Genomic DNA, 26,640 nt, shown 5'->3' with positions numbered 1-26,640 from the left:
CGACCAACTTTGCTCCAGACTGGCACCTACTCCCATCACAAGCCCTGAACCTCAAACCTGGGGGGGAAGGGAAATCGAGGGGGCCGGAAAAGAGCTAGCATACGACCTAGTACTCGAAACCCAGAAATCAGCACGACCAACCCTGGGATATTCACCTTCCGAAGGAGAGCTGGACCAGATGATCGCCTCGCCACAAAGCAGCACTGCGACAGCAGCAAATCCAAGGAATTCGGATGACAGCCTTGACGGAAGCGGAGATGACAATCCTGAGTCGCCCAGCGAAGAGGTTGGACAAGCCTTGCCGCTGAGCTCAGTGAACAGCCCATCGGAACCAGAGTCAGGGCAAGGACTGGTGGAGCAATGCAGATCAGGTAGACAGGTGAAACGACCTGCTTACTTGCGAGAATACTCAGACGGAACCTAGGGGGGAGGGGTGTTACGAACTAAGCAAACGCGTTAGTTCAAAATACTAAATAGTTTTGCTTCCACGGCAGGCTCGTAATCCTGCACTTCTGATTGGCCCGCGAACAGCGGATCGTGATTGGTCATTTCTGGCTGATCTGATTGGCTGCCAGCGGGTCGCCGCTGATTAGACGCTACCAGCGCTGCAAACTCAAATCATTGGTTGTTGTGACAGCAGCCAGCTCTATAAAAGGAGCTGCTGCTGCCCAAGTCTTTCGCTCTGTTCTGAAGTCACTAATAAAGAGTTGGAGTCACTATTCGATGCCTCGTCTCCGTCCTTTGCACCCACGCTCCAGACATAACGGGGGGGGGGACCCCAAGAATGGCCTTCAAACTGAACATTGATACAAAGTGGTCAAATGGTTGTGGTTTCATAATGCTCTTTCTAATCCTTGTGCACTGCCCAGAGTCACTCTATGATGGAGATGGGTGGTTTCCAGGGGTGGGCTCCTGGTGGTTTGCAGGGTTTTGGGAGATCCTTTAGCTAAGATTCTGTGCAGTTTGGAGAATCCCCAAATCCTAATCCTGGCTGGCCCTGCCCACCTCACCCTGCTCCTCCCAGGAGTCCCCACATAGTCCATTTTGAATGCAGGTGAATGTGTGTGTTCAGGGCACACACAGAGGCTCCAGGAGGGTGAAAAACAGGCCTCCCGGAAGTTTGGGAAGCCCAGAAACAGGCCCATTTCTGGCTTCCAGAGAGCCTCCAGAGCCCGGGGTGGCTGTTTTCGCCCTACCAGAGGCTCAAGGAAAGCCTCCGGTGCCTGGGGAGGGCAAAAACACCACCCTCCCACCATGGTGCAGAAGGCTGACTAGGCCATGCCCAACATGGCCACACCCACCCAGCAACCTGGCAGAAAACCCATTGCTAAAATTTTTGAAGCCCATCTCTGGTGGCTTCTAAACATGATATAGATCACGGGTGTCCAACCTTGGCAACTTTAAGACTTGTGGACTTCAACTCCCAGAATTCCTCAGCCAGCTTTGCTGGCTGAGGAATTCTGGGAGTTGAAGTCCACAAGTCTTAAAGTTGCCAAGGTTGGACACCCCTGATATAGATGAACAAATAATTATTCATTTACCATAGTTCAAGTGGCAAAATCTATCCAACCTTGTTTGATCTTGGATAAGAAAATTGGAGTTATTGGTTAGAACTTAGATGGGAAACTTCCAGAGGATGTCAAAGCTGCAGGCTACAGTAAAAATTCAGAAAGAGTTAAGGACAAATCACTTCCGTATTATCGCAACACAACTACAAGAAATGCATTGATGAAGCCTCTGTCCCTTGATTTCAACTCAGAGGAGACTTTATTTTTTACAATCTCCACTCAGTACCTTGGTTGACGGTATTACTGCCCTAAGCAGATCAATAGATCAGATTGGCAGAGAACTATAAAAATGGGAACCAAAAGCTTGACATGGAATACCAAATAGAATAATAGCACATAATAATAGAAAACTAGCCTTGGGATTGGAGGAGAAAAATAACAAGGATCTCATTGGGGAGGGAGCTTAATCAAAGAATTCAGTTCAGATTAGAAGAAGCATCCATGACTTCCTCCCCCACACCTGATGGGGACAAATAATATTCTACCCTTTTCTCATATTCTTTCTTTTAATATCATGACCTTTTAGCTGATTGGTTTAACTTGCAGCAATAGCTTGAGACATATCCGATCAGAAGTGAATGTCTAATGTCATAACTTCAAGCATAATCACACAATGCTTTATCAGTCCAGACAGTTCATACAATTATGTATTCTAAAGGAATGCTTGCATATGTTGCATAATATGTGAGCCCTCTAGCTGGGATGTTTGTTGTATAATTTGTTGTTCCTGCAGCCCACCATGTAAAACATTTTCAAGTGAGGCCCCATAAGTAAGTAAACAAGAAAGAAAGCTTCCTATAAGCAACATTTTTCTTTAAGAGCACAGAAATAAAAAAATAATCCATTGTTTTAGATTAGTCCTTCTTTGGCACTGCTGTACATTTTTGATACAAGCATGCTCTGAACTGTAAGGAGATTCAACCAGCACTGAATAAGATTATTCCTGTTGCATCCTTGAATTTGGAGCGAGTCCATCACTCTCAGGGAAGTCTAGTACAGAGATTCATGGCAGAGAGGCAACAGGCAGGCACTGTGATTAGTGGTGGCTTTGTTTATGATTGGAAAACCTTTAAAATACACCAGTTTCTCTTCTGTATGCTGGGTTAGTCTGTGTAGTGCATACAGTTCTAATAGCTAGTCATATCCATTTTGCTTTGCATGGAGAAACAAGGACAGTTCACTCACAAAGACAGATGTGACAGTTACAGCTCTGGTCACGTGCCATCTTCCTTTCTCCTCTCCAGAGTGATATTTTTTATGTTACTGAGATTATTAGAAACATTTCTGTCAAAAGGGCCTCGGTGACAGCACCATTCACTTGTTCTCCCCCTGTGCAAAGTGACAGATGTTTGCAGGAAGAGAACTTCACTGCCAGAAAAATGATCACAGTAGCCTTTATAAAAATGATCTGATCTGCAGTTGTTCTCCTGGCAACTTTTTGCATTGATTACACCAAGATCAGCACTGAAGACATGTGGCAATATCCAAATACAGAATTACATCAGTCTTTTTTCCAGTCTCTGGTGTAACCGCATCTGAGCAGAGGCAAAATGGATGGTTTGAAGTTTGGCTAAATGGATGGGGAGGGGTGGAGCAGGGCTGAGCATCTGAAAAGTTGATCTCAGCCGTTGACTCCAGACCAAAGCAATTTTTTTTCAAATTGACCTGTTGACATTGCAAAATTAGGATTGTATTTGCCTTCTTCCAGATTTTTAAAAATCAATATAATGATTATATAATCAATATAATCCTCAGTCTAAATTCAAGTTTCTTTATTATTGCAGTCTAAAATCAAAAATATGCCAGGAAAAATTTGTATTCATTCATTCATTTATTTATTTGATTTGTCAATCGCTTACAAGATAATAGATATAAGTATAAACATGAATAAGAATATAGGAAATAGGTATGAATAAATGGGGATAATAGGACAGGGATGGTAGGCATGATGGTGCACTTACAGACCTCTTAGGAATGGGATGAGGGCAATAGTGGATAGTTTGAGGTTAAAGGAGTGGGGGTTAGAGGTTAACAACAGAGTCAAGTGGTGCATTCCTGGCATTGACCACTCTGTTGCTGAAGCCGTACTTTCTGCAATCAAGTTTGAAGAGGTTTACATTGAGTTTGTATCTGTTGTGTGCTCTTGTATTGTTGTGGTTGAAGCTGAAGTAGTCATTGACTGGTAGGACATTTTAGCAGATAATTTTGTGTGCTACGCTTAAGTCTAACCGTAGGTGGCGTAGTTCATTATTGGCATACTGTAATCGCTAAACACTATGAGCTAAGCAGCAATCTCAATACAGATTCTATAGGCAATATTACAATATTTAGATAACTTAAAAAGATACATGGTCCTTATTGGACAAAAGACATTGAAAGTAGAATATGTGAATGCCTGGAAAATTAATGGGCATATATATTGTGCTTAGGAATCCTTATAAAATTAGTGTATAAGAAGAAATATGTTACAGCTTCTACAGGTACCAGGCCTTTGAGGTAGTGCAGATACGAAGCACAAACCATGAGTGCTAACATATTTATTGTAAGGTTAAAATAACTGAATTTTGCAAGTCTGAAAGTTCTCCCCTTTCTTCTTGATAAGCTAGAGAGAGTCTTCTTTGAGATATTTCCCATACTCCTTTTTCTTCTATGGGCTGAAATCCCTTTGCCAAGTTGTCTAGATTACTGCTCTTTCTCCTGACTCCCAAACAAGGTCATTCCTACATACCATTACAATAGAGCTCTCCTTAATTGGGCAAAGCCAACTTTCATACAGAAAGTCCCAAAGGTCCTTTTTCATGAGGCAACTGGACTTTCTGGTTTTTCTTTGAAGAAGCTTCTTGGATGAGAAGCAGGCAATGGCAAACCACTTCAGAAAACCTTACCAAGAAAACTTCAGGGACTTGTCCAGGAGTCAAAATCTGATGTGGGCAGACAGAGAACTATTTGATCTGTTCATTCTCAGACTTGTCTTGTTTCTTTCTTGTTACCTATATTAGACAATGGAGGAAGCTCTTATCCATGTGGGAAATATTTTATCAGTGTGATCAACATCCTCTGCATTTTGATTCTGGGACTAGCTTTAAGAGATGTAGCTTAAAATACAGAATAATATAGTTGGAAGGGACCTTGGAGGTCTAATCCAACCCCTGATCAAGCAGGAGACCCTACATCATTTCAGACAAGTGGCTATCCAGTCTCTTCTTAAAAATTTCCAGTGATGAAGCATCCACAACTTCTGGAGGCAAGTTGTTCCACTGATTAATTGTTTTGTCAGGAAATTTATCCTTAGTTCTAGGTGGAATCTCTCCTTGATTAGTTCCCATCCATTGTTTCTTGTCCTGTCTTCAGGTGCTTTGGAGAATAGCTTGACTCCCTCTTCTTTGTGGCAGCCCCTTAGATATTGCAATGCTATCATGTCACCCCTAGTCCTTCTTTTCTCTATACTAGTCATACTCAATTCAAATACATAAAATGAATTTGTGCTAAGAGATTCTTACTAATGTGTTTTCAAGGAAAATCAATTTATTCTGCCTCCCATGCCAATACATGTGGGTGTGTTTCTGTGTATGTGTTCACATAATCATTTCATTATTTACTGCCACTCCTTGAATAAAACTAAATGACTATCCACTTGAAAAATCAAAGACATGTATATTCGGGCAATTCAAACAGGATCTCTTGCATTATTTGACGGTTGTTGTTTTTCTGCATTTTGATGCAGCAACAAGAATAGCATCAATCAAAAAGTGAAAGGGAGAAAATCCACAGGGCACTTCAGAATAGGACATGTCAGCAGTGGGATAATTGGTGCTAGGTGGGGGAAATTATTGTCTAGAATGTCCTCAGGAATGCAATTTTGTCTCTTTGAAATGCGTGAATTAACTCTTCATCACACCTAATGGGAAATCTTTCACCATCAGCCTTGAAACTGTGTCTATTAAAAAAAATGCCAAAAAAGAAGAAAGAAAAAGTTGGTTGTAGAAAGAGAAATCTGGTGTACATTTTACTTTTTCTGTCTGTGGAAAAACAGGCAGAAAGGAAATATGAGAGGCACCGATACTCTGGGACAATCTGTGTTCTTCTTTACAGTATTCTGTTCCCTGAAATATTTGACACATTTTAATTCCTCTTTTCGATTCTGATTTAAGGAGGAATCCGTCATTTGCCACCAATTTTATTGGTGACAAAATCCCTTCTCTTCCAATTCTTTCTTTCTCAAGAAGTTATGCGAAAGTTAATTATCAAATCAAATCTTTATTAGGAAGTGTAATGAGTAATTTTATTGCACAGAATTAGAAAGTCCTACATATGAATGAGTTCTGCCTATAACAACTCACAAGAAACCTGTCATATAACTTTGCTGGTTCCAAGGTTCATGTGATGACCTGTAGTCTCTCAAAATAACCCAAAACCCAAAACATACATTAAAGTCCGGTAAGACCTTCAACTTAACTTCACTGTTTTATTAGGAACAGTTTAAAGTCACAAAAGTAAATAATGAGGCAAAAAGAAAACCAAAACAAACCTCATTGACAAGAGTTCCGAAGCAAGCCAAGACAACTAATCATAAACTCCAGGAAAATAACCGAGGAGAGTCCATGGGAAGAATGCCAGAAAAGATAAACCTCTTTCAAAGTAAACACTAAACTTTGACTCCAGCAATTCTGACTGCGCAGTTACAAACTTATATGCATAGCTCCCAGCTGCAAGCCACAAGGAGGATCATGGTAATCTCCTCTTGAGTAGACCTTGTTTTTTCCTGACCCTCTCCTCCCTGCATGACCTAGGATGGATAGGGGATGGGCCTGGATCCTCCTCTGACTGCTCAGCCGGCCTCTGCCCTTCCCCAGCCTCCTCCACCACCTCTGGAGCCACACTCCCACTCCCTGTTGGCTGTTCCTCCTCTTCCTCAGAGACAGTCTCCACCAGGGGCATGACAGTTCAGCTCTGGACCTACCACATTTTCAAGTCACTTTGTTCTGGGTTACTCTTTCCTTAGCCTTGAATCGATTGTCCACCTATCACTTGTGTTACAAACAGTTCTGTCTAATGTAAGAGTCAGATTTCCCAGCTCATCGACTGTTCCTTATTGAATTTTCTGTGTCCTTCAGAAACTTTATCAGATCCCATTTTATAGCACTGATTGGGGATGAAGTTCTACCTGCCAAGGTAAATTATCATGGCACTGAAGAATACATGGCTCAGGTAAATCAGGCATCCTGGAGAAAAATTAAAAAGCAATCTCAGTGAGATGGTGTCCAGCTGCTGTACCTACTGAATAAGGGAAAAGCACAAATCTAAAGGATGGATTTCAGAAAGGTTACACTGAATTTTTTCCTGAGGGGAACCCCTCCAAATTGTGGCTTAGAATGATCCCCAAAGCACTGAGGGACACAATGTGGAAGAGACAAATTAAATTCCAGTGGCCCCATGGACTGAATTTCTCTGCCTGCTTTCGAAATGGATCTCAACCAATGGCTAAACTCCTTTGGTTTTCCTTGCATGCGTCAGAATAAGGAAGTCTTGAAAGCAGAATTTGACTCAATGGGTTGAGGGAATGGGGGGATATTTGGAGAATAGCTTGACTGCCCTCTGTATGGCAATCCCCTCAAATATTTAAACATGCCCTGGTCACTTTCCATCTTGATTATTGCAATGCGCTCTACATGGGGCTGCCCTTGAAAAGCACCTGGAAGCTCCAGTTGGTGCAAAATGCAACAGCCTGCATGGTTTTGTGCAGACCCCGGTGTGCACATGTATCACCTCTCCTGCAGGAGCTGCATTGGTTGCTGATTTACTTCCGGGTGCAATTCAAGGTGCTGGTTGTCACCTTTAAAGCCCTTCATGGCTTGGGACTGGGTTATCTGAGGAAACATCTCTTGCCAGTGACATCTACCTGACCCATTAGAGTGAGGAGGCAGGGAATGTTACGGGTACCACCCTTGAGGGAGATACACCTGGTGGGACCCAGAAGAAGGGCCTTCTCCATGGTGGCTCTGTCTCTCCGGAACATCATTCCCCCAGAGATTAGAATGGGCCCCTCTTAGAATGGTCACTGAAGACCTGGTTTTGCCAGCGGGCCTGGGGAACCCAGAGAGGGATGGAACCCATCAAATGGCAAACGTGATCTGCTGTCATTGGGGTGGGGAGGGGGTGGGAGTTGGGGTTTTTTTGTTTTGTTTTTTGTTTTCCCAAATTTTGTTCTATTGTACTAATTTTACTAAAAAAAAAAAATGTTTAATTTTTTTTACCTTAATAATACTTTTTGTTAATTTTTATTGTTTTTATTTTTATTTTTTGTTTTAAATATGATTTTACATTGTGTAAGCGGCCTTGAGTCGCCATGGGTGAATAGGCGGCAATATAAATCAAATAAATAAATAAAATAAATAAAATATTTCCTTCCACCAATCCCACTATATGCACCTTTCTGCACCACCAGAAGTAATTTTATTGCCTTGTCACCTTACTGGAAAAATAACCAGAATGAGCTTTTCCGATGTCCCAAAGGTACTTTTCAAAAGGCAACTGGACTTTCCCTTTTCCCCCCTTGAAGACATTTTTCTTCTCATCCAAGAAGCTTCTTCAGTTCAGAATGAAGAAGCTTGTTGGGTGAGAAATGACATATCTTCAAGGACAAAAACAACAACGAAAGTCTAGTTGCCTTTTGGGACCTTTGGGACAACCATGACCTGGTTGACTGAGAATCTCCACAGAATTTTTTCTATGTTTTTCCCCCAAAGCCTGTACACTCTACCCTCTTTTTAAAATCATACCTTCTTGGTTTTGAAGGCAGGCAGGAAAGCCACTTAGTGGTGTTTTTTCTCTTCCCTTTCCATTCAGAAATCACTACCGAAACTATGGCCCAGCAGCGGCAGAAGGTCCTTGTGGGAAGTCATGCTATACTCTCACCTTCAGCCTCGTTTTCCCTCACCAAGAAGATGTTTGCTACCTGGCCTACCATTACCCATACACCTACTCTACCATGATGGTAATGCTGTTGTTCTAGAGGAAAGGACTCATGATGTTAAGCTATTTGGCTTAATGTGTCATGCAAACCTAGTTATGCACTGCATAGCAGCTGAGTTCTAGCTAGTCTGTAAATGGAAGGTTAAGGCTCTCTCCAGTTGATTTTAGTTGTTGGTAATTTCATGAGTACTTCTATATAGTTTTGTGGGCAATCAGATTTAAGTGGTTTGCTATAGATTTGACTGTGTTTTGCTTCCCAGGTTTAACCTATACCCCTAATATTATCAAGTAATCTCCCATTTAATACAAGTCAGGTATCATTTTTTTTTGCTTTGCTGCCATCTATTGTTGGCAAGTAATTTGTAGCCTAATTGTAATAATGGCCTAGTAGCACAGAGATTAAAATGCAGTATTGCAGGCTAACTCTGCTCACTGCCAGGAGTTCGATCCTGACTGGCTCAAGGTTGACTCAGCCTTCCATCCTACTGAGGTTAGTAAAATGAGGACCCAGATTGTTGGGGGCAATATGCTGACTCTGTAAACTGCTTAGAGAGGGCTCTAAAACACTGTGGAGTATTATATATAAGTATATAAGTCCAAGTGCTATTGCTATTACTATCACTTCTTGCATGGTTGGGAAGTTCATGCAAAATCGGGGCCTTCTTTCTAGGATATGTGATAATTTCCAGGGTCAGATAACATATTTAGAGTGCATTTGTATCTGGCTGGGCAGTTGCAGAGGTGATCAATGTGCAATCAATGTATTCAGTATGCAAATTGGATCTCAGAATTTGCAAGAAGGATTAAGAGAGGCCCCTAGTCTAAAGTCCTAGAGAAATACAGCTCATTAATTCAGATAATATTAATGCCCATCCAACAAAAACTCTAATGACATCATGGGAAGAGCGAGGTTGAGGGTCAGGAGGATATTTCTTGATTTAATAGCCAGCCAGTCAAGACTGCAGATGTCCAATTTATTCAGCAAGATTTGGCTATTTGGGTATACCAGTGGATGAGAAATAGTTAAAAGAAAGAGAAGAGTAAGAGGGCCTGTTGTGTAAACGCTGCTTCATAAATTAACAACAAAGGAATTTTTGCTTTACATTGCTTTTTTTTTAAAAAAAGGAAAGAATGCTTCTGAAGTTAGAAGGAGCTTTAGCTTAATTTTAGATTATGCCTCCAATGAATACAAGATTCAGTTTTGCTCTACTGAGATACAGAGAAACATTCATTTCCTGACATTGCCTGAATCATAATTTCAATGGATATCTCTGTAGAGATAACTTTGACCGGGGTCACTTAAATAACTCACAGATTTTTATTACCCCTGCAAAGCGATTTTAAAAAATCCAGTAAAAAACAATTTCATTTTTACAGACTGCATGATTCCCACCCACCCCAAAAGAAAAACAAATTTCACACATGTGTTTCACTAGGTTTTCTTTCTCAGCCTCTGATTGTACAAGTGTGTGTGTGTGTGTGTGTGTGTGTGTGTGTGTAGGTGTGTGTAGGTGTCGTGGGTGCATCTTCCCCCTTTTTGTCTTCAGAGCAATAATGAATTCTAAGTGTTTTTGCAACTCAGGAACTCAATTACCTGCACTAGGCATTTGGAAAGGCAATAAAATTCCATATGGAAACTGACTTGGAAACTCTTCACAATCTAATATGCATTTAATAACGGCAGACATATTTACAGCACCCTGAGAAGAAACCGCATGAAAGACTGGCATTGAATCATACCATTTCTTTGAGTCAGAAACCAACTGTTTTTTTCTTCAGGATGATAACTTCAAATAACTGCTGATACATCCTTGCTTGCCCATGCAAGCTGAAAGCTCCATATTTTCATTAAACAACAACAGTGCAGAAGGACAGACCTTTGATTCAGTCTAATCCAATATTTTTTAACTACGACTGGTAATACCAAGTATTTCAGGCAGATTTGTGTTTGTTTTTTCCCTGATTTTTTTTTTTCATATTGAAGATGACAGAGACTGAACCAAAGATTTTCCTACATGCAAAAACATTTCTTCTACTTTTAAGGTGGTCAAGGTCAAGGAGGTGCACCAAGAGAAAGCCAGAAGCAAAGAATGACCCAAAGGAACAGAACTAATAAAATCATTTATCCGCTCACTCCTGCAACTACAGTGAATAGGTAGTTTAAGTGACTCTCAGCCTGGGTTTTAGGGCAGGAAGACACTAGAGGTAGATGAAATTGCTATGATTCACAATCCCCACATTGTGATACAATGTGCAGGTTATTCAACTGTCATTGGTTTTGCTTCTTTTCAGCAGGATCTGTGAAGATTGGGTGATGAGAGATACAGAGTATGTTACCAAAAAAAAAAAGAAGAAGAAGAAGAAGAAGAATATTTGTAGCTCAGGGTTCAAACAAGAAGTCCTTGGTGTTCTCTGAGCTGGGTTGTTTTCTTGGCAGATGTTTCCTTACCTAAACTAGGTGACATCATCAATGAATGAATGAATGAATTCTTTATTGGCCAAGTGTGATTAACTTGGCTTCATATGCTCTTGGTGTACATAAAAAGAAAAGATACATTTGTCAAGAATGCTAATAAGAAGTGATTCCTCTAATGATGTTGGCTAGTTTGGATAATGAAATGTCTGCAAGGAAACAACAAAGAGAATAAAATAGAATGTAGAATAGAATAGAATGAGCTGGAAGGGACCTTGGAGGTCTTCTACTCCAGCCCCCTGTTCAAGCAGGAGCATCAAAGACCCCTCAGAGTAGACGTTGTCTTTCTTTCTGCAGCCTCTGATGCTCAGGTACCACTTGGCTTGTCAACCTGTCTGTAATCCAGGAGTGTGGATAGTACAATTGAAGCATGTCTACTAAGATGGTAGCAGTCTGGTTAGAAGATTTGGGCAGTTGTAGTTCAACATCTGTGCATTGTTAAGACAGGCTGATAGTGAAAACCTGACTTAGGTAGCTGTATTCCATGATTCATCAGCAAGCAGTCAAGAAACCTCTAAATAAGAAAATACAGTAGTTTGTATAATTGTTTATGGTGTGTTCCCATTATTCAAGCTCATTTTCTTGCTTCCTATTCTCATAATGTTGAAATTAGGGGTCACACAAGGAAATTGTTCACAAACAAGAATAGGAGAAAGAGAGAGAGGGAGGGAGGGAAGGGAAGGGAAGTTAGTTAGTTAGTTGTCCTCAATTTGCTTGTGTCATTGGCCTCAATGAGAAGTCTGCCCATGGATCTGAGTCTTCCAGTTGCATATCTTTAAAAGGTGTTGGATTAGATAGTTTCTCCCAGCAGGACATTTTGTAAATTATTACATTTTCATGTTTCCATTTTTACAGTCTCACCTTGACATCTTGCAGCAAACCAGGAATACAAAGAAAATCTTCTTCAAGAGGCAAATCCTTTGCTACACTCTAGCGGGAAATGCGTGCCCACTGCTTACCATCACTGCCATGCCTCAATCGGAAAGCAGGAATGACCTGGAGCAGTTCCGTAAGTCACTTCTTTCATTTGGTTCTTTCTCGACCCCCTCTAGATCTCGAGTTACCTACATCTGAATGTCATAAATGGCATCCAGTAAAACCATGAGCTGGGTTGACATGGCTCATCCATTTTCATTGCTGTTGAGAAAAGCTCATTTTTGAGAGAATTCTTGAATATGTGCTTGCAGAAAGGGAAAGGTGTGGATCTGATTCATACTTTCCATGACAGAGTTATCTGGATTGATTGTCGTTCAGTATTCTGCATGAACCTAGCTATTGTGGTTTGTGACTTAAACCGGAACTATGTAGTTCCAGTTTATTCAACAGCCATGTTAAACAGTGGTGGCTAAAACTATCAAATAAGTCATTGGTTCGCCTCCTGGTGTGAAAGATCTATATGAAGGACAGTTATTTCAGGAACAAATATCCATTCAGCAGCTGTCACTATATAGTTAAATATAATTCAATGTAAGGTATGCATAGTTTTGTTGCAATAATGCAGACTACTTGTTTTTATTGGGCAATATGGGACAAAAATAAAAGACCATGTCATGTTCAGACTTGCATTGGAGCAAGACTTCATAAGTATCTCCTTTTAAAAATAGTTTTTATTCAATATTGAAAAAAAGAAAAAAAAAAGAAGATACCATCAAACACGGTAGCTTCAGAAAGAATTATCTACATTTTTGTTTCATTGAAGCAACACAGAGAATTACAGCTTTTGGAACCTTTGATTTATTTGCTTTGACTTTGTAGATGTTCTCTAATTTACAGAACAAGGAAATTGTTATGAAAGGTTTCTTTTGTATGTTTCAAAATTATAAATGCGGCTCAGATTTGCAAAAATGCAATAGAGGTGGAAAGAAAGGTCTTGTTGATAGAAGAAGGAGTGGAAATGTTTTCAGATTAGTCTTTGCTACTTGACAATTGGCCATGTGGACACCAGCTGGTATCTGGTACAGGAGAAGTAGAGGTGCTGCTAGCAATTCTGTTTTTATTATTATTATTGATCCATCTTCAACCCTTTCAGCTCCTAATGAATGGTGTGATTCTTTTTTCTTTCTGGGATTACATCTTTTCATATTTTATTTTAGAGTTAAGCTTGGATTCACTCATTGTGTTAAATATGATTTGGATTTCACATAATCTATGAACATAATCTATTTTGGCTTATAACCCTGATTCATACTTTAGCATGCTATGCAAATTTAGCCAATTAAGATTTATTCAGTAAATCGTGTTGAACACCCTGTTTTAACATGATATGTGAACTCAGCCTGATATTGCTTCCTTAGAGAATTCTTTGCATAGATACACAATATTTATAGATAACCAAGCTGGGAAATAATTTAATTTTTCAGCTTTTATAAATGGATTGCTTGCCTACATCTATATGTTTCTTAAGGCACATTGGTTGTGAATTCATGAGACTATTATCCTCATTGCTGAGGATAATAGGTTTTGGAGTACAGGCAAGAAGTGATATGGGGGGGGGGGCATTTCTAAATCCCATATGGCATTAGTACCAATGCATATCTGACTTCTATAATATGGTTAGACTAAAAAAAAAAAGCAGCTATCATGGAGTCATGATATAGCAGTAGCAATAGCACCCATATACCATTTCACAGTGCTTTGCAGCCCTCTCTCAGCATTTTATCAGCCTATTGTGCCCAAAAATCTGGGTCCTCATTTTACTCACCTCAGAAGAATGGGAGGCTGAGTCCAACTTGAGCCTGGTGGGACTCGAACTACTGGCAGCTGGCAGTCAGCAGAAGTAACCTGCTGTACTCCATTCTAACCACTGCACCATCTCAGCTCTACAAATTTATTTAATAATAAATAAATAAATGAAACTTTTTTCATCCTGGGATGAAGGTGAAAGTGGCGTCTCTTGTGTACACAAACTAGCTGAACATTTTATTTCAATATATGAGACAACATCCTGTTCCACCTATGGGAGAAGAGAGGTTATTGGATAAGCAACATGATTTTCAAGCTCTGACATCCAGTTTTTTTGCTCACCCAAATAGAGGGAAGTGAAAAGTTTAAAGAATAAAAGGCAACACAGGAAACTGTGATGGAATATGGTAGAGATCAGAATGGTTTGCAAAGATACAAACGTATGGGGAAGTATAGTGCCTAAAGCAAATGTAAACTACATTTTAAAATGGTTTTTCCGCCCATTGTATCTTGTAAACTGCCCAAACTTATAAAGAGGATAAGTAACTTCTAAATGGATAAATAATTTGAGTATCAGAGAGAGCATTCAGGCAGGCCAAACATGTTTCCCAGAGAACAAGTCAGAAGGTGATCTCATAGGACAAGAAACCTCAATGAAGCTACAGGATCTGGGTTTCAGAAGTTGGTGGAAAATTGCCTCTAGCTGATGAGTTTCTTGGTGTTAATAACTAAGGCTGAGGTCCCTCAAAGCTCTGTCTAACTTGCTTTCCTCTATGGTCTGGGAGAATTAAACTATTATTTTTCTTATGCCACAGAACTGTTTAAAATATCTAAAGTGTCCCTGGTTGAAAGACCTATCTCAGCTTACCTATACTTATACTTTCAAGACATTTTGAAACAGGCATTGCAGTTCATCAAGACTTGAGTCTATGGAGATTCTCAATCACCCAGGTCAAGGTTGTCCCGAAGATGCTTTTCCAAAAGGCATCTGGACTTTCTTGATTCTTTTTCCTTGAAAACATTTCACTTCTCATCCAAAAAGCTTCTTGGATGAGAAGTGAAACATTTTCAAGGAAAAAAACAAGGAAAAAACCAAGTTGTCTTTTGGAAAAGCACCTTTGGATCAGCAAAACACACAGTAGATTAACTGGAGTTTCTCCAGTGGTATACAGACCAAGCTGCTTGGGCTCTGTTACTAGATGTCCTAGATTGGACCTGCCATTGGTGTCCTGGTGGCTTAAAACATCCATTTCTGCTTGAGTTTGCCTATTGTTCTACTTAGCTTCTGCAATAATTGGTTATTCCTTATCACCAACAGAACACAGGCAAGAGGAGAAACAAACCACTCTAATGTTCAACTCTTATGAACAAACCTATCAAGGAGTGTATGTTTTATACATCCCAGCACCACAGCCCTTTTCTAATTCTAGAGATATGGATCAATTCTCACAAGCTACCTGAGCCTGCTTATTAAAATGTCATTCTGTTTCTAGAAACAGAAGAAGAGCCCTCTTAGAATTAATTGAGCTTGGTCTCTCAAATGTTCTTGTGATGACTAGGCTTCCCAGAAAGTCAATTTGGTCATTCCATTCCGCATCCATTATCTTATGCCCCCTCTTCAATGGCCCATTTTGGGACCTGGAAGTCCAGCATTTTGGGACCTGGAAGTCCTACCCAGAACTATTTTGTTATGAAAAGTGTAACACTTTATTATGCATTGTGCTCAGGCTGCATCTTATAGAAACTGCACCGATGGGAGAAATTAAACTGTCACTGAGCCAAACACTTAATGATCATGTTAGAAAAAAAAATGAATGGTTGCTGTGTAGCCTGTTGAGTTTAAAAACTGTGAGGTAATTCATCTGCATTTCATAAAGGCTACTGGCGGTGCCAAAAGCTTCTATGTGTACCTTTTCATGTATGTATAAGTGTGCATGTGTGTACACTATGTGTTTAGATACAAGCAATTAGATTCAATTGTAAAAGATTCAAGTCAGTTACTTTATTGATTTCTGTCTACATTACAAGAATCTCCACAGACTGCCTTCCCTTGGAGCAAACAGGTAAGGTTTCATGGACCTTGGTGCTGTGTATGTGTGTGTGTGTGTGTGTGTGTGGGGTCAGGCTTATACCTCTTGTAGCTGTGCAAGAACTCAAGGCTATTTTCTCACTTGACCCCTCATCCTTGCCTGACTAGGAATTTTTAAAATGAATCCTGTTAAGGGGGAAAAAAAAACACCTTGATGCACATACATTCAGGCTTTCTGTATTTGACAGAGAACACAACAACCTCCCCCCACACACCATGAATTTTAATCCTGCAGTATTTGCAAGTGCTCTGCTGAAATTTGGCAACCTCCCTCCCTGAGGGAACTTATTTTTTCTCAGCTGCATGACAGCCGAAGCTTTGTTAACTTTCTTCCTGTATTTGCATTTTTAAAAAAAAAATTAAAAAAATGTTGAGCTGCCTGGATTCCATTTGTGAAGAAATATGTATACTTTGGTCATTTCTTCTCCAAAATGAACAAAAGAAAATTCTCACCAACTCTAGCACTCAACAAAATTCTCCCCAAGTCTCTATTCAAGGATACTGCAAAATCGTATATTGTATTCCTGCCATATAAGGGTCTTACAAAAAGGAGATGATGGGGGTGGAAGCTGCACTGATTAGATTGCATTGATGCTTTCCATTGTCCTGTTTTTTTAAATTTACTTTATTTTTAGGCTTTTCGTATTACTATTGTTATGGATTTAAACTTTTATGTTTTATGGCTTATTTACACGGGTAACCACCACGAGTCCTTTCAGGCTCAATAAAACAAACTCTGTTTCAATATTTTTTTAAACAAAGCTAAATATTGTGGGATGCCAGAATTGTAATAGCTAAGCTTTGTAAGCTATCTGCCTGAAAGGAAGAATTTTGTAGTTTTCTTTACATTTGGATTTCATTAAATATCAAGGAGATTCTGCCCCCATTATGAAAAATTATAAGAACATGGGATAATTCTAACACAAACTGAATAAACAAGGATGAAGATGTCCTTAAATCAAACTTGACTCCTTATAACTACATGGACCATTCAGTGTTCTTGGCAATAACCTAGAAGAAATTTGCTATCACCTTCTTCCTGCTTGTATTTTTTTACTTTTCACTTGAGCCAAAAGCTAACCTGGGTGGACACAGCTTAACTTCAGAGATCAAACAAAGCAAGCTAGATCCTGCTATTTTCTCAAAATATAAGCCTGGTTACCTTTCATTAGCAGTGGTGGGGGTCATTTTTTTTTACTACTGTGGGCGTGGCTTGGTGGGTGTGGCAGGGGAAGGATACTGTAAAATCTCCAGTCAGAGGTGATATTTGCCAGTTCTCCAAACTACTCAAAATTTCTGCTACTGGTTCTCCAGAACTGGTCAGAACCTGCTCAATACTACCTCTGCTTTCATACCATTCTTCTCAAGGCATTTAACAAGGCATTTAACAGCTTCTATGAATGAATTCGGTACAATGGAAGAAAGGACAATCCTTTTTATATCCAAGTCCTACAGTTTTCATTTGAGAAACTTGTTTGGGAAATCAAAGACTACAGGGGTATAATCACAGGGACATTATTTGTAAGCAATGAGGGAGATTCTCAGTTAAAAATCAGTACATGTAATAGTATGTAGGGATGACCCTGGGAGGCAGGAGGAAGAACCACACACTAACAAATCAACATGAAAAAGTTATCTCAGTCCACAAAAGGAGGAAGAGCATAGGAGAAGTTTCAGAAGGGGCCCTCCAAAAGTTTTTTGAAGAGCAAAAGAAAAAGAAGGGAGAAATACTTTCCAACTTGCAACATTTGGTTAACGTTGTGTTCCATTATTGTGCTTCTTGTCTGGTGTACCTCAAAGGGCTGGTACTGAATTAAGTCTACGTGTAGCTTAGCATTTCTACTCCTTCTCCTCTGATAGAAAATTATGCTAACTTTAATGAGTACTACTGTCTTGATGGATTTGCAGTTTTACATGTCACCCATAGTCATTGGGTTAACCTCCACTCAATTAAAAATACCCCATATCTTTCCTAGAAAATGTCATGATATATTAATGGAAATAGCAAACTCAGCTTGGTGCATGCTCAGACTGGTAGCTTTCCAGCAAAATCCATTTCTTAGGATGCCTGCGTTGCTTGATCCATGTTTGGAAGAGGAAGAAGGGCCTATTCTTTTCAATAAATGCTGCTTCTCTGGGCTCTTCCCAATTAACAGCGCCAGGAGAGAAATGAGAAAGTAGAGCAGTGAGCAATGGCCATTTTTGCAGGGCGCTGTGAACTAATGATTGTGTGGAAAAAATGTACACAGTTTAATTAAGCACATTGATTAAATCAATATGTTTCAAACAGCTTAGCGCTCCAATCAGCTTAATCTCATTAAATGTAATTTGGGCCTTGATAATTGATTAATAATGCATTAGGGTTTATGAATTATTGACTCCTGAGTTATTATAACTATGCCTTCTCCCTGCATGACAGGCATTGCTGCATGTTAATTATGAAGAGCACCCACTCTTCCCCTTTCTTTTCAATAACTTTCAGAGAAGAAATGGAGCCCAGAGTAGGAAATGTATGAGATTATGGCCTTCTTAGAATGGTTTCATTGAATAAATATGTAGTAAATATGTAGCATGTATCAGGGGCAAGAAACCAGGAGCCAAACACTCTGCAATTGGAGGAATTGCAATGCCCTTTGGAGATGATGTTAAGCAGTCCTTACCCTTCTGATACTTACAAATATTTTACAATTTATAAGTATTCATTATCTGACCCACTGCAGTTCCTGATATACTAGATTTTCCCATCTACTATACTAGTAAGGACCATTGTCCTTGCTAAGTTTTCCTTCAAACTATAGATGCAGTTGAGGTGATTTCTTTGAAGTTGAGTTGCATTTCCTGAGGTTCAGTAGTAAATTCCCATCACTTCTATAATGCTAAGCAGGCATAATTGAAAAGGTCAGATGTTGTAAAGTTTAAGCAAGAGCTATCTAGGCACTCAAGCTGAACCAGAGAGAACGTCTTGCCAGCCCATAAATGGCTGATGGGCCATATTTTCTACACTATTATCTGAGTCAAGAGACAGTTCTAGCTAAGGTTGATGGCATAAAGCATCACTTTCATTTCTAGATTGGGCTGGGAAATTCTCCTGAAATCTAGAATTGCTCCTGCCCATAAATTTTGATTGAATTTGACTACCTTCACCAATGATCTGAGCCACAAGAAGTCAGCTGCTTGGATACCCATGAACATCCCTTGTGGATGATTTTGCTCAATTTTCTTTCTCATGCTTCCTCCATCTTTTCATCTTTGGGATCATTAATCATCCTCTGTTTCATCAAATGGTAAATTGTCTCTGATCAACTGTTTCCAGCAATTATTGCTAATCCTTTTTGAAACTCACATTCTTTTTTATTGTGTTTTTAAAGCTTTCTCTCCCGAACCTATTCAAGTTGGACATTGCCATCTTTGATAGTTTTCAGGATATGTTACCTCTGGGTCCTTGGTGCTCTCTGAGTTTGGTGGATTTCTTGCAGTCATTTCATTATAAAACTGTAATGTCATCAATGAGCACCAAAGGTGTTACCTAGCTTGATAATGAAATGTCTGTGGAATCCTTGGTTCTCCCTGAGCTTGGCTGTTTTCTTGCAGATGCTTCATTGCCCAAAGTAAGTAACATCATCAGTGCTAGACATAATGAAATATCTGCAAGGAAACCACCAAGTTCACAGAGTAAGTACCCCTCAGTTCAACTGAGCTACAAATATTTTCTTCTATTGGTAGGTTATCTCTCCTTTCCTTCTCCAGGCAGAAAACTGAAGTGTGTGTGGCATGTTCCTTTTCTCTTTTACTCAAAAAGAATTATCCTATCTGTGTCTAATGACTAGGATGGTCTTGGAGAAGACAGGAAAATAAAACCTACCTGTTCAATAAAAAAAGAATACTTAGTGAATATGGGGTAGTGAACTGACAAAGGAGGTAATTAAGAGTAGTTAAGTAGCCTTCAAGTTGTATTCTTCTAGTAGTAGAATGCAGCAAGTGCAGTTTTTAAATCTCCCTTAAGCCACACCCTGACATTATTTCAATTCAGGTTCAAGTCCCAATCAATCATGGAACTGATTCCGTGATTTGAGTCACAGCCCAACCTACCTTGTATAAATATTGCATGGTGGGGAATCAGATGTGAACCTAAGTCCACCTCTTTAAGGCAGAAAAGGCTGGTTCTAATTAAAATAAGAAATAGAACACCATAGTGGAGATAATATTGTTGAACCACACTGTAGCAATAGAATAGAATAGAATAGAATAGAATAGAATAGAATAGAATAGAATAGAATAGAATAGAATAGAATAGAATTCTTTATTGGCCAAGTATGATTGGAGACACAAGGAATTTGTCTTGGTGCATATGATCTCAGTGTACATAAAAGAAAAGATACATTCATCAAGAGTCAAGAATCATAAGGTATAACACTTAATAATAGTCATAGGGTACAATAAGCAATCAAATCATACTAGAAAACAGTCAATAAAAATAGTAAGGATACAAGTGACAAAGTTACAGTCATACAGTCACAAGTGGGAGGGGATGGGTGATAAGGAGTGATGAGAAGATTAACAGTAATAGTAGTGCAGACTTTGTAAATAGTTGGACAGTGTTGAGGGAATTATTTGTTTAGCGGAGTGATGGCATTTGGGGAAAAACTGCCCTTGTGTCTAGTTGTTCTGATGTGCAGTGCTCTATAGCGTCATTTTGAGGGTAGGAGTTGAAACAGTTTATATCCGGGATGTGAGGCGTCTATAAATATTTTCACAGCTCACTTTTTGACTCATACAGGTCCTCAATGGAAGGGTGGTTGGTAGTAATTGTTACAAGTGTGGATACTGTTCTCCCTTCCTACATAAAGTTCTGTTTATTTTATCTACAAGTTTCAATTGCTTTGAGTCAAAATTCAGCAATAAATAAAACAGCTTTATTCATGGGGTGCAATTTCTTTTAACTGCAAGCCACACAGAGTCATTAATAGTAGGGTGGCCTATAAATTATATTATGAATGAATGAATAAATGAATGAGCGAGCTGCAATGCCATTGCTCCTTCATTCCCAACTCAGCCCATTTTGCAATTCCTAAAGTCCTCTCTCTCCAAATGCTGCAAAGCGAGAACACAGTTATCTTCCTTTTTTTTTTTTTTTTGGTAAGAACCTCCATTAAAACAGCCATGTAAGCAGACACTTAATCCCCACTCCCCTAAGGAAAAAAACTGAATTATTTCTGAAACTGCCTTCCAAATCTGACGTACATCAAGAAGCTTTGCCCATTTTGCTTCATGTGTCACCAGCCATAGCCTTTGCTTCCTCCCCCAAAGACCCCTGCCATAAAAAACAGATATTGTGCCATCTGTTTGTTTTGTTGGTGACACATGAACCAAATTGGCCTGGTTATTTTCCTATTTCTCTTCCCCAATGAACCTCTTTTGCTCTAGAAAATGCTTTGAATTTGTTTCTAGCCTGCAGTTGAGTTAAATTTCCTTACCTGATTTTGAATATTGAATATTTATCTCCTTTTTTTTTTGTATTGCCACTGAATTCCTGGAATGCAACACCTACTTCTCCTTCAGTTGTACAAAGGAGAAAGAGAGAAAAGGAAAGAAAAGGACAAAGAAAAAAAAGAAAGAGAAAGAAATGGCTGGAACATTGTCTTCCAAACAACAAATGAACATTTGCTTTGTTCCTTAATAGCTGTTACAAGCAACTTCCTTTTTCATCCCACCGTACGGCCCTTGAAACAAAATATTTGTCTCAGATGAGAAGGAAAACAACTGAAATTGGGCTTTGACATGAATATTAATTGTGTGAAGCTAGACTGTAAAAAATGTAGAAAGTCTTTTTCTTTTGTCTCTTGAAATAAGCAGCCAGTAGCAATTACATTCTCTATGTAAAAATGATTTCAAAAACCCAAGGCTTTTTTATTATTATTTTGAAGATGTTACGATGAAAGTTGCCTGAGTACAGTAAGAAAAGTGCATAGCACAAAACCTCATCTTAGACTTACAAACTAAAAGTGTTTGTGTCTAACACAAAAATAGGGGGTGTATATTAAGGCTCTAATTTTTCTTATTTCTGTTCTGTCCAACATGGGCAGCTGTTTCTTTTCTCTGTCTTCTAAATCCCCTAAAGCCAAGAAATCTGCACCATCAACATTCAGGAGTAATTTTCACTTTCAACCCCCCCCAATAAAATAGCTTTATAGGCTTCCCTAGACTTAAGGTGCCTAATTCAGTTATTCCTAAATAAATCATCCTCTCCCCACTTTAAAAAAAAAGTGATCAAAACCCACAGCTTCATCAGTGATAATATCTCCTCTTGTTGCTTTCAAAAATGAATCTGAAAAATAGAGTTAGAAAAACAGACTTTCCCTGGCTGCAGAATATTAGGCTGCCCTTGCTATATTACATTTTGAGTTGCCATATTGACTATCGCTCACAATCTGGATGGGAAGCCAGTTTGCATAGATGACAATGCAAAACAAACACATAAACTGAAGGGCAGATTAATAAACAGAGGGCTGCAAAACATTGGTTTTGCTAGTGGAACCAAATGAGAGAAGATGAATCTGATTTTCTCCTGCCATGCCAATGAGTTTTCCTGTGGTCTCTTCTCTACGCTGATTACAATCTATATCAGCAGTATTAACTTAAAGGGATTGATGAGTGATATACTTGTATGTAGCCTAGCCATTACATTATTCTGTGCTACACAGAGCTGCCCATATTTTAAGAAAGCTAAGATGGCCTCATGTATGCTTGAAAATGAAGAGGACAGACAGGGCATGTCCTGAAGATGTTTTCAACACCCCAATCTGTCCTGATTGCAATCTATATCAGAAGTATTAACTTATCAGAAGATTTTGCTTATCAGAAGTTTGCAAAAGGGGAAATCACACAACCTTGGGATGCAGCAACGGTCATAAATATGAACTGGTTGCCAATCATCTGAATTTTGACCACATGATCATGGGGATACTGGTAAGGTTGTCACTGTGAAAAATGGTCATAAGTCATTTTCCTCAGTGCTGTCCTAACCTTGAATGGTTACTAAATGAATTGTTGTAGGATGAGACTACCTGTATTCTCTTCTATTGATGCCTGTCATGTCATCAGGACCATGGATAGCTCTGAAGCATTAGACTGTTTCTCATAGTGCAGCATCTCCTCTAAACTGAAGCCCACAGGTCATATTGTGATTCTTGTGTCCCTTTAACATTTTCCTAATATGCTTGTGGACAATGGAAACTCACCATGTATTGGGTGTTTTTCTTGTGGGGGGTGGATTCCTTTGAGTCAGTGTGGACTCCTGGCAATTACCTGGGCAAGTCCCTGCAGTTTTCATGGTACAATTTTGGAAGTGGTTTGTCACTATGAGATTTCTGGGGCTCAGAAGTTTGTGTTTTTGTTTTTTCTTTCCTAGCGCTTTGATTGGGTCAAAATCACCTACCAGCTTTGTGCCTAGACATGGGATTAGAACTCCCCATTTCCTGGTGTCTACCCTGGTTCCTTAACCACTACATTAAATTGGCTGTCAGCCTTTATGGCAGCTTTGTCAACATTTCAACTGGTAGCACACAAAGCCTTATTTTCATTTAAAATCAGATAAGGATTGAGGCCAACTCTCTCCACTTCATATGGTTCATAGTAAGGTCTGTGAAAGCTGTTAAATTGTTTTCCCTGTCTTCCCAAACCGTATAAAGTTTGATATCCAGTTCAGCCTAGGCTTGAAATGCAGAGAAAAGTTTGAATGGAATACATTGATCTCATGCTATTATTAACGATCAAGTTCTCTCCCTCTGTATTCCTCTTCCTATAAAAAGCCTGCTGATCTTTTGAAAGGAAAAAAAAATGCTTTTCATAATGGGGCTAAAACTATTCAATCTAGTTTTTGACAGAGATTTATCTACCCTTCCTACATGCATCTTTTGAAAGAGATTTGAAGCCTGCAGTGGGATGGAAGTCATGCACCTCCTGCTTGGAATCCAAGTATAAAAAAGTTTTCTAAAAAATGAAGAACAAAAACAGGCAGAACTTCATAGAAACGATAAGGCATCCATTATTTTTTATGTCATTAACATTTGCAGATGTATTCTTTTAGTTAAATGAATGGCATTTTTTAATTTAAAGGGCTTTTGGATGTTTGCTGATGTAAGTATGAGAAAAAGAAAAAAATGGATTGAAAAAATAGCACTATGTAGCTATCAATGGCTTTCTGTACAAGAGGAAGTGGAATTTAACAGAATAACAGAGTTTGAAGGGACCTTGGAGGTCTTCTAGTCCAACCCCCTGCTCAAACAGGAGACCCTGGCCTATACCATTCCCAAAAACAAATGTTTGCCCAATCTCTTCTTAAAAACTTCCAGTGTTGGAGCACCCACAACTTCTGGAGGCAAGTTGAATTTGATGCTTCCTTATTCTGATATGCCAAGCTGCATAACTAAAGTAGATACTTCTCTGCAATTTTCAACAGAAACATTTCAAGATGACCAAATCCCCAAAAATCTAATTTTCTCCCTTTGGAATCTGGAAATAAGGCAAGTGGCATCAAAAAGATAGAAGGCTGTATAATGTTGTTTGTTGATTATAGCACATTCCATCTGATGCACTGAGCCTGTCATCAGATGGCACGCATTTCTACCCATTTTCCTACCATCTATCAGCAGAGAGAGGAAAAACAAATTACACATTGAGATGCCAGAAGGTTCACAGTTTCTATGCAAAGTTCAGAACTATATCCCCCCCAAAAAAAAAAAAAAAAAAAACCAGCACAGCAACCTAATTCCCCATCTAATGTTGGGAATGTGATCTTGAATATTTGATCTTGAATGTGATCTTGAAAAGAAGAAGGGGTTATTCTCCAAAGCACCTGAGGGTAGGATAACAATCAATGCGTGGAAACTAATCAAGGAGTGAGCTTTCCTTCCCGTATCTGTCATGTTCAAGTCAGAAAGATGGGCTTCCAGCAGCTACTCTGAGTTTGAAAATGGTAGGATCAGCCTTGGATGAGATAAAGGAAACCACTGCCCCAAGCAGTAGAAGCAACTGTTTTGGTTCAGCTTCTATTTTCAAGTCCTCTGCCTTTCCCATTTTTTGGAAAGATTCATGTGTCCCACATCTATCTTTGCACTTGGCCTGTGATAACTGTATCTCCAAAGCACCTGAGGGCAGGACAAGAAGCAATGGGTGGAAACTAATCAAGGAGAGAAGCAACTTAGAACTAAGGAGAAATTTTCTGACAGTAAGAACAATTAATCAGTGGAACAACTTGCCTCCAGAAGTTGTGAATTCCCCAACACTGGAAGTTTTTTTTAAATTTTTTTTGCCTGAAATGGTGTAGTGTTTCTGCCTAAGCAGGGGATTGGACTAGAAGACCTCCAAGGTCCCTTCTAACTCTGTTATTCTAACTGTAGGGATGATCCTCTACTTACAACCATGTGGGACAATAACTTCTGTTGCTAAGTAAGGCAGATATTAAGTGAGTTGTGCCTGATTTCACAATCTTTTTTTTGCCGAGGTTGTAAAGCTATCACTGCAATTAAGTGAACCATGGAGCTGTTAATTTAATCTGGTTTCTCCCATTGACCTCACCTGTTGGAAGTCATCTGAGAAGGTCACATGATTTGGGGACACTGCAACTATCATAAATACATACCAGCTGCCAAACACCCGAAGTTTGATCACCTGACCAGAGGGATGCTATGATGCTTGTAAACCAGTTGCAAGTTATGGTACTTTTTTCGATGCTGTTGTAATTTTGAATGGTCACTAAACAAATGGCTGTAAGTCAAGGACTACACGTACCCTTGAAACTCTTTCTGCTTGCAAATAATTAAAACCAAATGTCACAATTTTCTACCCATTTTGATGCAGGAAACATGCTGAACATTGTATAAATAGGACTATATCATCAACCAATCAATTCCTAAAGGTGGCCATTACAGGGCAGCAAGAGAATACAGATAACTCCAACTCTTAGTTGCCATCTAGTGTTCAACTACAGTTTTGCAACCCAAACATGGTAGTCCTTGTACAAGCAAAATTGGAATGACTTGGTTTAAAAACAAAAATAACCAAGGAACAAAACTGTTGCTGACAATAAGCAGGCATCACAGAAACATTGAATAATGTAATTGGAGGGAATGCAAGATTTGGTTATGGGAGCTTCCCCACTGGAAGCTTTCAAGAAGAGACTGGACTGCCATCTGTCAGAAATGGTGTAGGGTCTCCTGCTTGGGCGAGGGGTTGGACTAGATGACCAGAAGATCCCTTCCAACTCTGTTATTCTGGTTTCAGGGAGTTATCTTCATTATTTCCCTATCCCAGAAAGTGATTTGACTTGAATCCTCTGATAGTCAGGGAGGCATCCAGTCTTGTCACTGGCTTCCATGTCATAATATCTTTTGGAGAAGAAAGAGAACAATTCATGGTTCATATTGTCTCTGCGGTGGGGAGATAGGAGCTGTTGTTGCTCTGTTTTTCTTCTTAATTGAATTTATGGGCATCACTATGATTTTTGGGACTGCTCCAGGTTCTTTTCTTGTCTCTGGATGGCATGTTGAGGAGTAGAGATCAGTGGTGGGATTCATTTTTTTTTACTACTGGTTCTGTGGGCATGGTTTGGTGGGTGTGGTGTGGTTTAGTGGGCATGGTGTGGCTTGGTGGGCATGGCTTGGTGGGCATGGCAGGGGAAGGATACTGTAAAATCCCCATTCTCTCCCCACCCCACTAACCTGCTTTCCAGCTCCATTCTCCTGTGCAGGGCAACAAAAGGAGACCCACCCAATCATCTGGGACCCAGGAGGCAGAGAAGAGATGGGGGTGGGGCCAGTCAGAGGTGGTATTTGCCAGTTCTCCGAACTACTCAAAAT

General features: G+C 39.5%; 1 protein-coding gene across 2 annotated transcripts in view; it reads left to right on the top strand.

Moving 5' to 3' along the window:
- AGBL1 (AGBL carboxypeptidase 1) overlaps positions 1–26,640 on the top strand; it is a 449,484-nt gene that overhangs the window by 128,305 nt on the left and 294,539 nt on the right. For both annotated transcript variants that reach the window (XM_087972790.1, XM_087972789.1), the window contains exons 16-17: positions 8,415–8,562; positions 11,869–12,022. In XM_087972790.1, the coding sequence (XP_087828916.1) occupies positions 8,415–8,562; positions 11,869–12,022 (302 nt within the window). The remainder of the gene's footprint in view (positions 1–8,414; positions 8,563–11,868; positions 12,023–26,640) is intronic.

The sequence above is a fragment of the Notechis scutatus genome, chromosome 11 (genome assembly GCF_049901735.1).
Source record: "Notechis scutatus isolate UNSWTSFEM ecotype Mainland chromosome 11, rNotScu1.2, whole genome shotgun sequence".
Lineage (NCBI taxonomy): Eukaryota > Metazoa > Chordata > Lepidosauria > Squamata > Elapidae > Notechis > Notechis scutatus.
This window is presented reverse-complemented; position numbering and strand designations above follow the sequence as displayed.